This window comes from Canis aureus, chromosome 29, assembly GCF_053574225.1.
Source record: "Canis aureus isolate CA01 chromosome 29, VMU_Caureus_v.1.0, whole genome shotgun sequence".
Lineage (NCBI taxonomy): Eukaryota > Metazoa > Chordata > Mammalia > Carnivora > Canidae > Canis > Canis aureus.
In genome coordinates, this window is record NC_135639.1 from 26,791,542 (window position 1) to 26,805,793 (window position 14,252).

Below are 14,252 nucleotides of genomic sequence, written 5' to 3' on the forward strand. Positions count from 1 at the left end.
ATAGTGGTACACTGAATAAGTTGCATCACCACGATTCAGACTCAAGTCTCTCTGACCACAGTAGTTAAGTACTCTTAACTACTACTGTGATAAGTGACAAAAGAAGGATTTGAACAGTGTGACTAATACTGACTGGGGCATCAGAGGAGATAACAGAGAAGGTTGCATTTGACCTGAGTCATGAAGAAACCGTGGGAGTTTTCTGTATAGAAGAGTGGAGGAGGGACATGCCAAGCAGGGGACCAGCATGTTCAAAGGCTTGGAGGCTTGAAAGTGTGGCATGTTCGGAAAGTAGAAAGTAATTTGGTATGATTAGAGTGTACGGTGCATGGAAGAAGCATAGGAGAGTAGATTAAGTGGCGGATGCTAAACAGTTGAAGGTGGGATGACATGATAAGATGGTGTGAAGTTCAGCATGTCGAGTTACAGGTATGTGGCTGACTACTCAGACCCTCACATGACAGCCAATGAACCTGATTGACATAAATATTTTAACTACCCCCCCCCCCCCCCCCCCCGCCCAATTACTACCGTTTTTGGTATTGCCTTGCTTTCTCAGTTGCTTTTTCCACCTGCTCCTCAATTGAATGTCCTGAGGTTAGGGAAGATGGAAAAGATAATGAAGCATCAAGCTGACAGAGGCTGAACAGAGGTCCCAACCTCAGGCTGAATACACTTTCAAATTCCTTACTACCAGTGGGAATATATCCAGATCTCCCCACCCCCTCCTCCAACCCTCTTCCCAGATTTTGGCTTTTGGAGCATCAAGTCCTTTTTAGGTGAATTGCTCTACTCCCAGCTGGGCATCAGGCCAGGTTGTTTCTCTCACTTCTCATTATGTACTGCTTTACAGCAGCATACCGCAGAATGAGAAATTGAAAGCAAAATGAATTTCTGCCATTTCAGATAAGTTTATAATCCTTCTGGTGAAATATGAAGAAATAGGGAGTGTGGAAAGACTTAATACTCAAAACCAGAATCTGGGTCAGCAATGAAACAATTTCACATCAGTTTATAAATGCTGTAGGTAAAGTAATAATGAGAAAAAGTGCTTATACCAAAGAGAGAGAGAGAAGGAGAGATGGAGCAATAAGAGGTGAGGAAACTTAACCAGTTAATTTCACTCCTCATTGTGTTTCTTGATTCTCGCTGCCACTCCCACTGCTGCCACAGGAGTTAGGAGTGAGGAGAATTTCAGAGGCTATTTCCCTGAAGAGAGTAAACTCTCTTTCTCAGTAAGAGATTCCCAAACCTGGAAGTAGGCACCGGAAGAAAGTAGAGACTTGAGTAGACCCCTCAAGAAGACTTCAGGTTATGGGACGCCTGGGTGGCTCAGTGGTTGGGCATCTGCCTTTGGCTCAGGGCGTGATCCTGGAGTCCTGGGATTGAGTCCCACATTGGGCTCCCTGCATGAAGCCTTCTTCTCCCTCTGCCTGTGTTTCTGCCTCTCTCTCTCTCTCTGCGAAATAAATAAATAAATAAATAAATAAATAAATAAATAAATAAATAAATTCTTTAAAAGAAAAAAAAGAAGACTTCAGGTTAAAGCAGAACAATCTCATGTTGAAATAGGAAACCACTATGTGCATAAAAAACCCAAAGAAGCAATACATCTGGAGTAATTCAGCCAGTATGTATTTTTTTAAATATATTTTATTTATTTATTTTTAAAGATTTTATTTATTTATTCATGAGAGAGAGAGAGAGAGGCAGAGACAGGGGCAGAGGGAGAAACAGGCTCCGTGCTGGGAGCCTGATGTGGGACTTGATCCGGGGTCTCCAGGATCATGCCCTGGGCTAACGGTGGCGCTAAACCACTGAGCCACCTGGGCTGCCTGTCAGTGTGTATTTTTAAGATTGTAGCAATTGTTAAAGTTTTTATTCTAGCTCAGTAAATAGTGTAAGTTATTGAGACCACCAGGCTGGGTGGCTGCAGAGGCAAAAACAGAGCTTTAGAACAGTGTCAGAGTGAGTATTGATAGCCTTTGAACCAGAGGGTGGTGGCAGCAGGGGAAGAAGCACGGGTAGGGTTTCCTTGCTGCTCCACAGGGGCTAAGGGCTGGGCTGGCATTTTCAGTCGAGCTGCAACAAACCTGTCGGTACCAGGTACCTAATGACTATCAATTTAATGGAGAAGTTGATAGAGGAATTTACATATTCCTAAATTAAATCATGGCTTGAACTAGGACATCTTGTAGCTAGTGACAACTGCATCAAAGAGAAGATCACACCACAATATCTAAAAATCAACAATTGAGGGGCACCTGCATGGCTCAGTGGTTGAGCATCTGCTTTTGGCTTAGGTCATGGTCCCAGGGTTCTGGATCGAGTCCCACATCGGGCTCCCCGAGGGGAGCCTGTTTCTCCCTCTACCTGTGTTGTGTCTCTGCCTCTCTCTTTGTGTCTCTCATGAATAAATAAATAAAATCTTTAAAAAAAATGTTTTTAAATAAAAATCAACAATTGATTTGAAAACTATTAGGGTGATTTATACTATAATTTATGTCATTTGGTAAGCAGTTTTGATACAGTTTAGTTTATTAAGAGAATAAAAGAGTTATTTAAATTTTTGATGTATGTATTGATTTCTGTATTTATATTTCTCTATGGTTTGTAAAATATTTTTAATATCACTCCTGAGGATACTGAAGTCTTTTAAGAAAGACATATTATAGGGGCACCTGGCTGGCTCAATTGGTAGATCTCAGGGTCATGAGTTCAAGTCCCACATTGGGTGTGGAACCTCCTTAAATAGATAAAAAAGAGAGAGAAAGAGAGATCTGTTATATAGTACTTTTATAATTCTGATCTGAAGGCCTCCTACAAGACCACTTAGAGCTATAAGGAGTGGGAAGAACAGAGATCTAAATCATGGGGCAAGTTGAATAGGCTGGTAAGGTAGCAGTGCAAGCCCATTACTGGGAATATTTTGAAAACTTCCAGGATGTCAATTTACAAATTTAGTTGATTTCATTTGTGTCATTATGTTGTTAGGCACTTTAATTTAATTCTTCTAGGTGTGTTTTTGGCTCCCGTTCCACAGAGGGAGGATTGTAGTGTTTTTTCATTTTGGTTTGATTTTTTTGCCCTCCTCTTTTCCCCCTCTGCTAGGAAGCCTAAGAAGAAATTAGCTACCTCTACTTTCACTTGATTCCATGACCTGTCAGATTGATTCCATGACGTGTCTGCTGTAGGATCTTAGGTTACTCTTGGTCTCAGAATAAAACCATAGAAACTACGAGAGTCCAAAAGTACTCTTTAGTTGAAGCTGCCTTTCAGCTGAATTGCGTTTGGGAAATAGTAGGTGGAGAGGAGCCACTTTGTGCCCTGCACTTTTTGCCTTGCTTTATTTTGTATCTTCTATTTCAGTTTTCTCTGCCCATTCTTTTATTTTTTTATTTTTTTTATTTTTTATGATAGTCACACACACAGAGAGAGGCAGAGGCATAGGCAGAGGGAGAAGCAGGCTCCATGCACCGGGAGCCCGATGTGGGATTCGATCCCGGGTCTCCAGGATCGCGCCCTGGGCCAAAGGCAGGCGCTAAACCGCTGCACCACCCAGGGATCCCATCTGCCCATTCTTTCATGTCAAAACAGTTTCAAGAGGAAAGCCTCTTTCATTTGCCTGAAACTAGCAGGTTATCTGGGTCTAGTTTCCAGGAACTTGACAGTTTAGTTCTAATTAAGTGCTAGATGTTTATTTAATTTTTTTGAAAAATTTTAAAAGTTTTTTATTTGTTCAAGCAATCTCCACACCCAACATGGCGCTTGAACTCACAGCCCCAAGATCAAGAATTGTACACTCTTCCAACTAAGCCAGCCAGGTACCCCAAGTGCTAGATCTTTAGTTGGTAAACAGTATTTGTTGAATGAATGAATGAATGAATGAATGAATGAATGAATGAATGAAGATTTAAGTCTGACAGTTTCTTCTGTATCTTTTGGGTTGTGTGATGAGCCTGAATTTTCAGAGGGGTACAGTCTAATCCTTGGACCTCTGTTGCTGCCTTCCCACTCCCAATCTACTTTCTGTTTATACATTTGATATAAATGAAATCATGTCATATGACCTTTTGTGACATGTTTTCAAGGTTTGTCTGTGTTGTGGCATGTATTAGTACTTTATTCCTTTCTGTGGCTGAGTACTGTTCCATTGTATTATTTATCCATTCATCAGTTACTATTCCATTGCATTATTTACTAGTTTGTCAGTTGATAGACATTTGAGTTGTTTTTATCTTCAGCTGTTATGAATAATGCTGCTATCAACATCCATGTACAAGTTTTGGTATGGATATATGTTTCATTTTTTGTGTGTATATACCTAGTAGTGGAATTGGGGGGTTATGTGGTAACTCTATGTCTAACATTATGAAGAACTACTAAACTGTTTTCCAAAGTGGTTATACATTTTACATTTCCATCAGCAATGTATATGGGCTCCAGTTTTTCTACATATTCATCACAGCCAAGGATTTTATTTCTACTTGGACTTTTCTTCCGCTTTGGCAAAAGTAGAAGGGGCATGAACTTGATTTAAGAAATGACATTATAGGGTAGCCCCGGTGGCGCAGCGGTTTAGCACCACCTGCAGCCCAGGGTTTGATCCTGGGGACCCTGGATCGAGTCCCACATCAGGCTCCCTACGTGGAGCTTGCTTCTCCCTCTGCCTGTGCCTCTGCCTCTCTCTCTCTCTCTCTCTCTCTGTGTCTCTATGAATGAATAAATAAAAAAAAAACATTAAAAGAAAAAAAAAAGAAATGACATTATAGGGGCACCTGGGTAGCCAGTTGATTAAGCATCTACCTTCAGCTCAGGTCTTGGGATCAAGCCCTACATCAGGCTTGCTGCTCAGTGAAGAGCCTGCTTCTCCCTCTCCCTTGGCTACTCCCCCTGCTTGTGCATGTGCGCTCTCTGTGTCAAATAAGAAAGAAAGAAAGAAAGAGAGAGAGAGAGAGAGAGAGAGAAAGAGAAAGAAAGAAAGAAAGAAAGAAAGAAAGAAAGAAAGAAAGAAAGAAAGAAAGAAAGAAAGAAAAGAAATTGTAAAACCTTCAGTAGATTTTTGGTTTACAGATTAACATACCAGTTCTCTCCATATTATTCTCTCATGATCTGCCCATGTGTTTCTGGACTCCCTTTGCCAAGGGTTTGTAAATAGTAGTGCAATGGGATAAGCAGTTTGGTGAGTTTTGGTAAACGTATACATCCTTGTAACAACTCTCCCAGTTGTGTAAAATATTTCTCTTCTCTAAAAAGTTCCTTTGTGGCTCTTTTAGGGGATGTTAAAATTTTTTTTAGAGATTTATTTAGGGGATTCCTGGGTGGCTTGGTGGTTTAGTGCCTGCCTTTGGCCCAGGGCACGATCCTGGAGTCCTGGGATCGAGTCCCACGTTGGGCTCCCGGCATGGAGCCTGCTTCTCCCTCTGCCTCTCTCGCTCTCTCTCTCTGTGTCTATCATATATATATATATATATATATATATATATATATATATATATGATATATATATATATATAGGAAGGAGAGAAGTATATCAGAGAAGGAGAGAACACAAGTGGGAGGGGCAGGGAAAGGGGGGAGAGAGAATCTCTAGCTGACTCAACGCTGAGCAATGGCCTGTTGCAGGGCTCCATCTCACAACCCTGAGATCACAACCTGAGCTGAAACTGAGAGTCAAATGCTGACTTGACTTTGCCACCCAGGAGCCCTGAGGATGTTAACATTTTTAAAAAATTTTATTTTGTTTTATTTTTTTAAAATATTTTATTAATTTATTCATGAGAGACACAAAAGCAGAGATAGAAGCAGGCTCCTTGGGGGACTCAATCCCAGGACCCCAGGATCATGACTTAAGCCAAAGGTTGACACTCAACCACTGAGCCCCCCAGGTGCCCCTAAATGGGTTAATTTGTTACTAATTACTTTGGCTGGTTGTTAAATTTTTTTTAATGGAAAGTGAAAAACAGCATGTAAAATTGTATACATTTAAATGTATGATAATAGTCACAACTATATTCAAGCATTAAATTTTTTTTTAAGGATTTTATTTATTTATTCATGAGAAATACAGAGAGAGGCAGAGACACAGGCAGAAGAAGCAGGCTCCCCGCGGGGAGCCCAATAGAGGATTTGATCCCAGGACCCCGGGACCATGACCCGAGCCAAACGCATATGCTCAATCACTGAGCCACCCAGGTGCCCTAAAAAAAGTTTTAATAGTGCTTCCCTTTTGGGTGGTAGGATAACAGGTGAATTCTATTCCTCTGCCTATGTCTCTGCCTCTCTCTCTGTGTCTCTCATGGATAAATAAATAGAATATTGAAAAAAATTAACCCATTTATTGTAGGCTAGCAGTGTTTTAAATGGTCAAGCTTCTACTGGTATTTCAACTCCTTCAGTCTTCTGATGGCAGACTTTACTGTGATGGCACCTCCAGGTGCCACTGGCTATGGTATTCATATAGGAGCCACAATGCCAGATGCCCACAGCTCGTCTTTTCCTCTTGGTTTTGCCACAGAAGAAGCAAGTGTACTTGGCTTGCTGGCTTATTTCAATTTTCTTCACCATTTTCCTGAGGGAGGCACCATAACGGGTCCCGTATTTACCCATGATTCTGACCTTTTTGGTGTGTTTAACCATGTCGTCGCGAATTAGGTCCAAGCCCAGAGAGCTTCACTTTCCATTGTAACATAAATATTTTTTTGTGTTGTGAAAAATTCTTCATGAATATAATTTTTAAGAGCTTCATGGGGCCCCGCCTGGATGGCTTATTCGGTTAAGCCTCCAACTCTTGCTTTTGGCTCAGGTCATGATGTCAGTGTCTTGGTGGGCTCCCTGCTCAGTGAGAGTATGCTTCCCCTCTCATGCACTCCCTGTCTCTCTAAAATAAATAAATCTTCAAAAAATAAAAAAAAAGCTTCATGGGGTTACATTATATATCTATGTTTTAGTCTGGTTGGGTTGTGATAACAAAAAAACAGATTGGGTGGCTTAATGTTAGAAATTTATTTTCTCATTGTTTTGGAGGTTGGATGTCCAAAATCAAGGCGCCAACATCTTTGGTTTCCCCAGAGGCCTCTCTCCATGGTTTATAGATGGCAGTGTTCTTGTGATGTTCTCACAGGGCCTTTTCTCTCTGTGAGAGCACAAGCATTCTGGTGTCTCTTCCTTTTCTTTTTTTTTTTTTTTTTTTTTTTTAATTTTTTTTTTTCTTCCTTTTCTTATGAGGATGCCAGTGCTATCAGATTAGGACTCAACCTTTTAAAAATTTATTTATTTATTTATTTATTCATGAGAGACAGAGAGAGGCAGAGACATAGGCAGAGGGAGAAGCAGGCTTCCTGCGGGGAGCCCGATGTAGACTTGATCCTGGATCCCAGGATCACGACCTGAACCAAAGGCTGACTCTCAACCACTGAGCCACCCAGGCGTCCCTCCTCTGTGGCTTTTTTTTTTTTTTTTTTTCCTCTGTGGCTTTTTATGCTTTCAAAACCCTCCCCCCAGTCAGAGATGAAAAACATTTTTTGTTAGATTTATAATGTTTTTTTAAAAAAAGATTTATAATGTTTAAAAATATCTTTCACCTCAACCTCAACCTATTAACTGTTTATTTAGAAATAGTCTCCCAAAGATATATGCTATTGTGATGTTAGTAATGTTGAATATTCCCATGATTTAGAATTGTACCATCCAGTAGAAGTTTTTTTAGTGATGACAGAAAAGTTCTATATGTTTGTGCTGTCCAGTATGGTACCCACTAACCACATGTGATTATTGAGCATTTGATATGTGGCTAGTGCAACTGAAAAATGAAATTTTAATTTAAATTTTAATGTAAATAAAATTTAAGTTAATTATGAATTAAACTAAAATTTAAACATTTAAATTAAAAACAAATTTAAATAGATCTGAAGAGGGGCACCTCTTCAGGATCAGTTGGTTATGCGTCTGACTCTTGGTTTTGGCTCAGGTCATGATCTCAGGATTGTGAGATCAAGCCCTGCTTGGGACTCCTCACTCAGAAGAATCTGCTTGTCCCTCTCCCTCTGTTCCTCCTCCTGCCCTCCCTTGCTCTCAAATAAATAAAATCTTTTTATAAAAAAGATCTAAAGACTTAAGGTCTTATTATTTTTTTTAAGATTTATTTATTTATTCGTTCAGAGAGAGTGAAGAGAGAGGCAGAGACACAGAGGGAGAAGCAGGCTCCATGCAGGAAGCCTGACGCGGGACTGGATCCCGGGTCCCCAGGATCACACCCCGGGCTGCAGGTGGCGCTAAACTGCTGCGCCACCTGGGCTGCCCAAGACTTAAGGTCTTAAATTTTGTATTTTTATATCCTGTGTTTGCAGCATGGAATGGAGTAGTCTAATGCTGGTTCACTGATGTATGCTTTCCTCTGAGGAAAGATACTCAAGGGAATTTTATCTGTAATACCTAATCAACTGCTGACCTATATGCGATTATAGCCCTTTTTTCCTAGTGATAAAGGGAATTAGCACAAGCATTGTGTATGTGTGTATGTGAGTTGTCTGTGTGTAGGGGCAATTTATGCATCAGAAAGTTGAAGTTTCTTTCATTTGCACATGTACAAATTAATCTCCAGCATCTTTAGTGGCCTTAGCAAAGCCATCTGGCTGAAGAAAAATGAATCTGTAGTGAGTTGCATCACACTTTAGGCTTACCCCAGTTTTTTTCTGTTACAGACGCTGCATTCAGGTAGTACATAAACTACTTTGCTACCAGAAGAAATGTAGAGTACGTCTGCATTATACCTGGAGGGAACTCTGGTCAGGTAACTATCTTTTGAATTTGTCTTCTTTTCCTCTTTTATGAGCCCTTAGGCCTAGGCACAGCTGAAAATTAAAAAAAAAAAAAAAAAAAGTTTAGAATGCTTCTGTTTTCTTTCTTTTCTTTTTAAAAGATTTTTATTTATTTGAGAGAGAGAGCATAAGCAGGGGGAACAGCAGACAAAGAGAGAAGCAGGCTCCAACTGAGCAGGGAGCCCAATGGAGGGCTCAGTCCTAAGACCCTGGGATCATGACCTGAGCCAAAGGCAGATGCTTAACCCACTGAGCCACCCAGGCACCCCAGATGCTTCTATTTTCATTTATACTTTTTGTCATTTCAGCCTTGTTCTTTTCTAGATCTGGGCACGTCATGTAATCTATTCCATACCTCCTCTAAAATTTCTTCTCCCTGTATTTTTTTGTCAGCTGGTATAAACAATTGAATATATCTTGAGTTCTAATGATTCGTGGTTTGAGTGAGAGTGAGGTAGGAGGAGTCAGTACAAACTTGGATTCCCCCTTGATTCCATGTGGTAGCAGCATATGGACTATAGGGAGGCTTCTGTGTGTTTCCTCAAGATGAGTAATCTTAGGAGGAATGTCATAGGGAGAGGGGATGGAGAAGGGGTGGAGAGATGGGGGGAATCCTGTTCTTTGTGTTACATCTGGCATTATTACTGTTTACAGATAGTGTCAATTGTGCCACACCCCCTGTGCCAGAGACAAAAACAGCAAATTACAGTGTTTACTTTTGTCTTTGTATCCATTTGGAAGCCCAGTAAAGTCATAGCTACCCCTGCGGGGGTGGGGGGGTGGGGGGGTGGCTCTTCTCTAAGGGTACAATTAATGCTGGCTTGCCACCCCTTTCTTTTGTGTAACTAAATTGGAGGTTTCAGGCAAGCCGGGAGACATGCTCCCTGAGGCATTTGCTTGCTGATAGGTCCTGTGGCTTTTTGGATCTGATGGTACAATAAGTCTTCTTCAGATGATTACAGTGATGAATGGTTGCCCCACCCATGGAAGAGCTACTAAGTATTCTCAGCCCAGGAGGGTGTGTTAGTGTCAGAGGCTTTATAAGAAACAGGCCAGTAACCCCACCCTCTTCCATGGAATTCATCTCCCTTGTTGTGACATATGGCTTCCTCCCAACCCAATTTGGCTTTCTAAATTTAGTCCTCTATAATGGGAAGTAGAGATCTTTAATTAATGGATTAGCAAGTTCTTTGCAGTTACTGCCTATGGTGGTGAAGGGTGAACAGGAGAATAACACTAAGTGGCAATAGTGGCAGTTTGGTATTTTAGGAGAAAAGAGTATGATTGTGTGAGAGTTTGAGATTGAGGGAATGTCAGAAGATCTAAAGAGATCAAAAGAGATTGAAATGACTAAAGTTAGTAGAATTTCCTAGGTAGGAACAATTCTTGTTAATATTTGGGATTGTGGTTGCCTATGAATATATGATTATTGGGTTCTAAAAAATTAGGATTAAAGAGAAAACACAAAAATGATAAATCTGTGGATATTGGTATAGTTGTAGGACTTCTAACAAGTACAAATGGTTTATGTCTAAACTGGAATGAGGTTACCCATTGTAGTACTAACGAGTTTGTGGTCATAGTTGTTTCTGCCTGCTTTTGATTCTCTTCTGGTTTGATTTTCTCTGGTATTCTATTTTCTTTCGTTTCTATTCCAGCCATCCTGTCTCTGGTCCCTGGGATCTTTCTGGCTTTTCTCCTATCCTGAACATCTGTGGTTCTCTTCCTCATTGTCCTGTTGTGTTGCCTTTTACCATTTACCCTGATCTGTCTCCCTGGGGCCCAGGGCTTTCCATTACTTTTGTTCCTTCTTCCACTTTGTATCCTGTCCTTCGTGCTCTTGTTGTCATATATTCTACTGGTACATATGTTATAAACCCCAAAATACATTGCTATCATTTTTGTTTAAAGAGTCACTTATCTTTTAAAGAGATTAAAAATGTCTTTTGTATTTATCTTTTCTTGATCTTAGCATTTCCCTATTCTGGCTAGGAAATTGTGAGGCAAAAGACCATTTTTATCCTATATTGGTCAGTTGACTTCATGTCATTAAGTGCTTTCTGTCATGTGCAGCTCTGTAATTATGCGCTGTCTCAGGACTAATTGACTGGCATTCTAAGGCCCTTGATAGGTTGAGAGGAGATGTATACGAGGGTCATTAGTGATACTGGGATGATTTCTTGTTCCTGAGGCATAGGCACTTGTACTCGAGTTCTCTGCCAAGTGAGGTTAGGTTCTTTTCCTATATAGACTGGGTGAGCCTCCTGGAACCCTGGCTCATGTATTTATATATGGGGTATACAGTGAGATACAGAGCAGCAGGTGTTAAGGAAAGTTGCAAAATACTATACTACATCTGATGCATCAGAGCCCATAATAATGTATAATATTGCAATCAGTGAATATAAATGTGGCTATGGTGGATTCACCCACTCCTTGGCTGTCAGTACCCTTCATATGTTGGTATGCCCATGTTTTTACTCATTCTTTGCTTTCTAGACTTAAGGATTTGCTGGAGGTGTGTGAACCTCACCATGATAAATATGCTTATGTGTATAGATGCCCATACATGTGCTGAAAACTTTAATTGAATTTTATTTATAAATAAAACTGTTAAGGCATGTGTTGTTAGATTGGATACACAGAAGTGGTTGGGTGTCTAGGAAGCAGTTGGCTAGAGCCCAGATGCCTTTTGTTGTTTGGAATGTGGGTGTGTAGGATCACTGCACTTCAAATGGTGATTTTTATTCCTGTGTTGTTTAGGTACAATCACTCTTTGTTATTGGGGAGGTAACCAGAAGTCCTCTAAATTCCCATATGGAATTCTTAGGCTTGGTCTTGTGGAGGAGGTTGAGGCAGATGTATTCATTGGGGGTTTAATCCTGCCTGCTCTGTTGGTTTTTCAGATACAAGCCCTGACCTTCTCCCTGCTGCCATGGTCTATTAATATGATACCTGTCACCATAGTATCTGAGTATGTGGGGAAATATATTTAGGCTAACTTAACTGGAATAGGGAAAGGAAGAAGGCCTGCCTCTCTCATTGCTAGCTTTTTTAGCAATCACTATTTTTCACCAAGTTATGGAAAGTTCAAGAGCTCTTCTCTAACCTCTGGGCTACCCAGATCTCCTATTTTGGATAAAAGATAGGTCTTAAAACTATCCTCTGTAGAAACAGGAAACTGGGTTTTAGGATAAGATCCTAGGAAATAGGTCTTTACCTTTGAGAATATAATGAAAGATATGATCTTTGTGTCCAGAAAAATGTCCATTTGCATGTATATTTTGCATATAATTTCAGAGAGTTCATGGACCCTCTGAAGGTGCTATCCATGATCCTGTGTTATGAATTCCTATCCTAATTTTAGGTTCCATTGCCTCCCAATTATTTCTCTTTTCACAGAACGTCTTACTATCTGGTTTAATATTTTTCTTTCTTTCTTTTTTTTTTTTTTTTTTAAGATTTTATTTATTTATTCATGAGAGACAGAGAGAGGCAGAGACACAGGCAGAGGGAGAAGCAGGCTCCATGCAGGAAGCCCGATGCAGGACTCGATCCTGGGCCTCCAGGATCACACCCTGGGCCAAAGGCAGGTGCTAAACTGCTGAGCCAACCAGGGACCCCCAATATTTTTTCCTTATTTACTGATCATAATGTATTTTTCCTGGGAACTTAGCTTCACAATCTTCTCTCTGAACTTCTTGGGGATATGGAGCATGTTGGTCACTATATTTTATTTTCTGTATCTTTCCTTACTTGGCACTTTGGGTTTCTGTTTTAGCATATTGCATTGTTTTGCTATGTTTGCTTAAGTATGAGTAATGATTTATTTAAATATTTTTCTTTCCTCTTAAAAAAGCTCTTGTAGAGTAGGGTGTGTGTTTTTATCATTGCTTTATTCACACTACTTAGCTTATAATAGGGGCACAGAAAACATTTGAAATGAGTAAATGGATATGTGGACATGTAGAATTTCCATCACTGATGAATCAGCATTCTCTTAAAGGAGCAGGGTCTTGTGTTTGGGCCTCAAAACAATAACAACAACAACAACAACAACAACAACAATAGAATCCAGTAGGATGTTTGTTGTCATGTTTCTGTTGGGCTGACTTTAATCACCTTTTTATTTGAATTGTTGATATGAAACGAAGTGGTGGATGATTTTTCTTTCGTCTGTTTCTTCCTTACTTAAAGATACATGGATTGCTTTTAACTAAGTAAATATGGAAACTTTGATGGTTTCTAAGCCATTAACCAAAGAATGAGCTGAATGTTTAGAGAGAAGCATATAGTTGTAAGAGAGGAAAAGACCTGAACAGAGCTTAGTGGAGTCAGCTTATTTTACTTCCACTGCAGGCAGAAGGGACACTGGGGAGGCAGCCTGCATTTAAATAGTGTAGCTTTCCACAGTCTGAAAGCATGGGTCGATTTAAAGGCAGATTTATACTGACATTTTATATTCGACATTTATCTATGGTTCACAGTCCTTCTTACCCTTTCACTTTGCCACATCCCTGGGTGATAAGTCATTTTTATCACCATTTGTTGGGAAAGGGAGCAGAGGTGTATAGAAGGGTTAGTGCCTTGCTAAGGACCATGGAACCAGATACTAAACAGAGTCACAATTAGAACTTAGAGTTCTTGACTCCTATGCTCAGATGCAGATCACTAGGCAACATTTGCCTCCCTACAGGAAGAAAGCCCCCCAAAGCCCCCAAAACAATCTGTTCAGCTTCACTGTGCTAAATAGCATCTAAAGCATTCACAGCTTTTGAAAAAGAGAGAAATCGTACATGGCCTGACCTTTTAGATACCTACTGGGAAAAATGGAAAACCCAGAGAGTGTCATAGCTTTGTGGCTCCAGCTGGCTTTCTCATCACTAGCAGAAGCCTGTGACTTCATGGTTAGATCTACCTTGAGACTGGGAGTTGAGAGGCTTTTGTTGGAAGCTTGTTACATTTTTATAGGTGTTGTCATGTAGGACTGAAAATTTTTAAGAGAAACACTGATCTGAGATTGATCTGTGAGTTCTTGTATAAGTTAGCTTTGACAGCGTGGCGGCCCCTCCTGATTTGGGGAAACTATCCTTTGAGCTTTTAATTGTCAGTTTTTTTTGTTTGTTTAGTTTCTTTTTTAAACTTTCAATTTTGATATAATTATAGGCTCACAGGAAGTTGCAAAAATAGTATAGCAAGTTCTTGCGCCCTTTACCCAGCTTTCTCCAATGGTAACATCTTATATAACTCTACAATATTGCTTCTTTTAGTTTGGAAGAAGGTATAGGGAGGAGAGGAGGACACAGCAGTAAACAGCTAGAATAGATGGGAAGGGGAATTTTGGCAGCTGCTGTTGCTATTTTGTTTTTAAAATTGCTTTTTAAATTGTTCTTCCTCTTTCCCCCAAATTTTCTCTGATGTAGGGGAATATGT

At 40.2% G+C, this 14,252-nt stretch overlaps 1 protein-coding gene across 7 annotated transcripts in view; it reads left to right on the plus strand.

Annotated features, from left to right (window-relative positions):
* ARMH3 (armadillo like helical domain containing 3) overlaps positions 1-14,252 on the plus strand; it is a 181,024-nt gene that overhangs the window by 54,719 nt on the left and 112,053 nt on the right. For all 7 annotated transcript variants that reach the window (XM_077877890.1, XM_077877886.1, XM_077877892.1 and 4 more), the window contains one exon: positions 8,703-8,791. In XM_077877890.1, the coding sequence (XP_077734016.1) occupies positions 8,703-8,791 (89 nt within the window). The remainder of the gene's footprint in view (positions 1-8,702; positions 8,792-14,252) is intronic.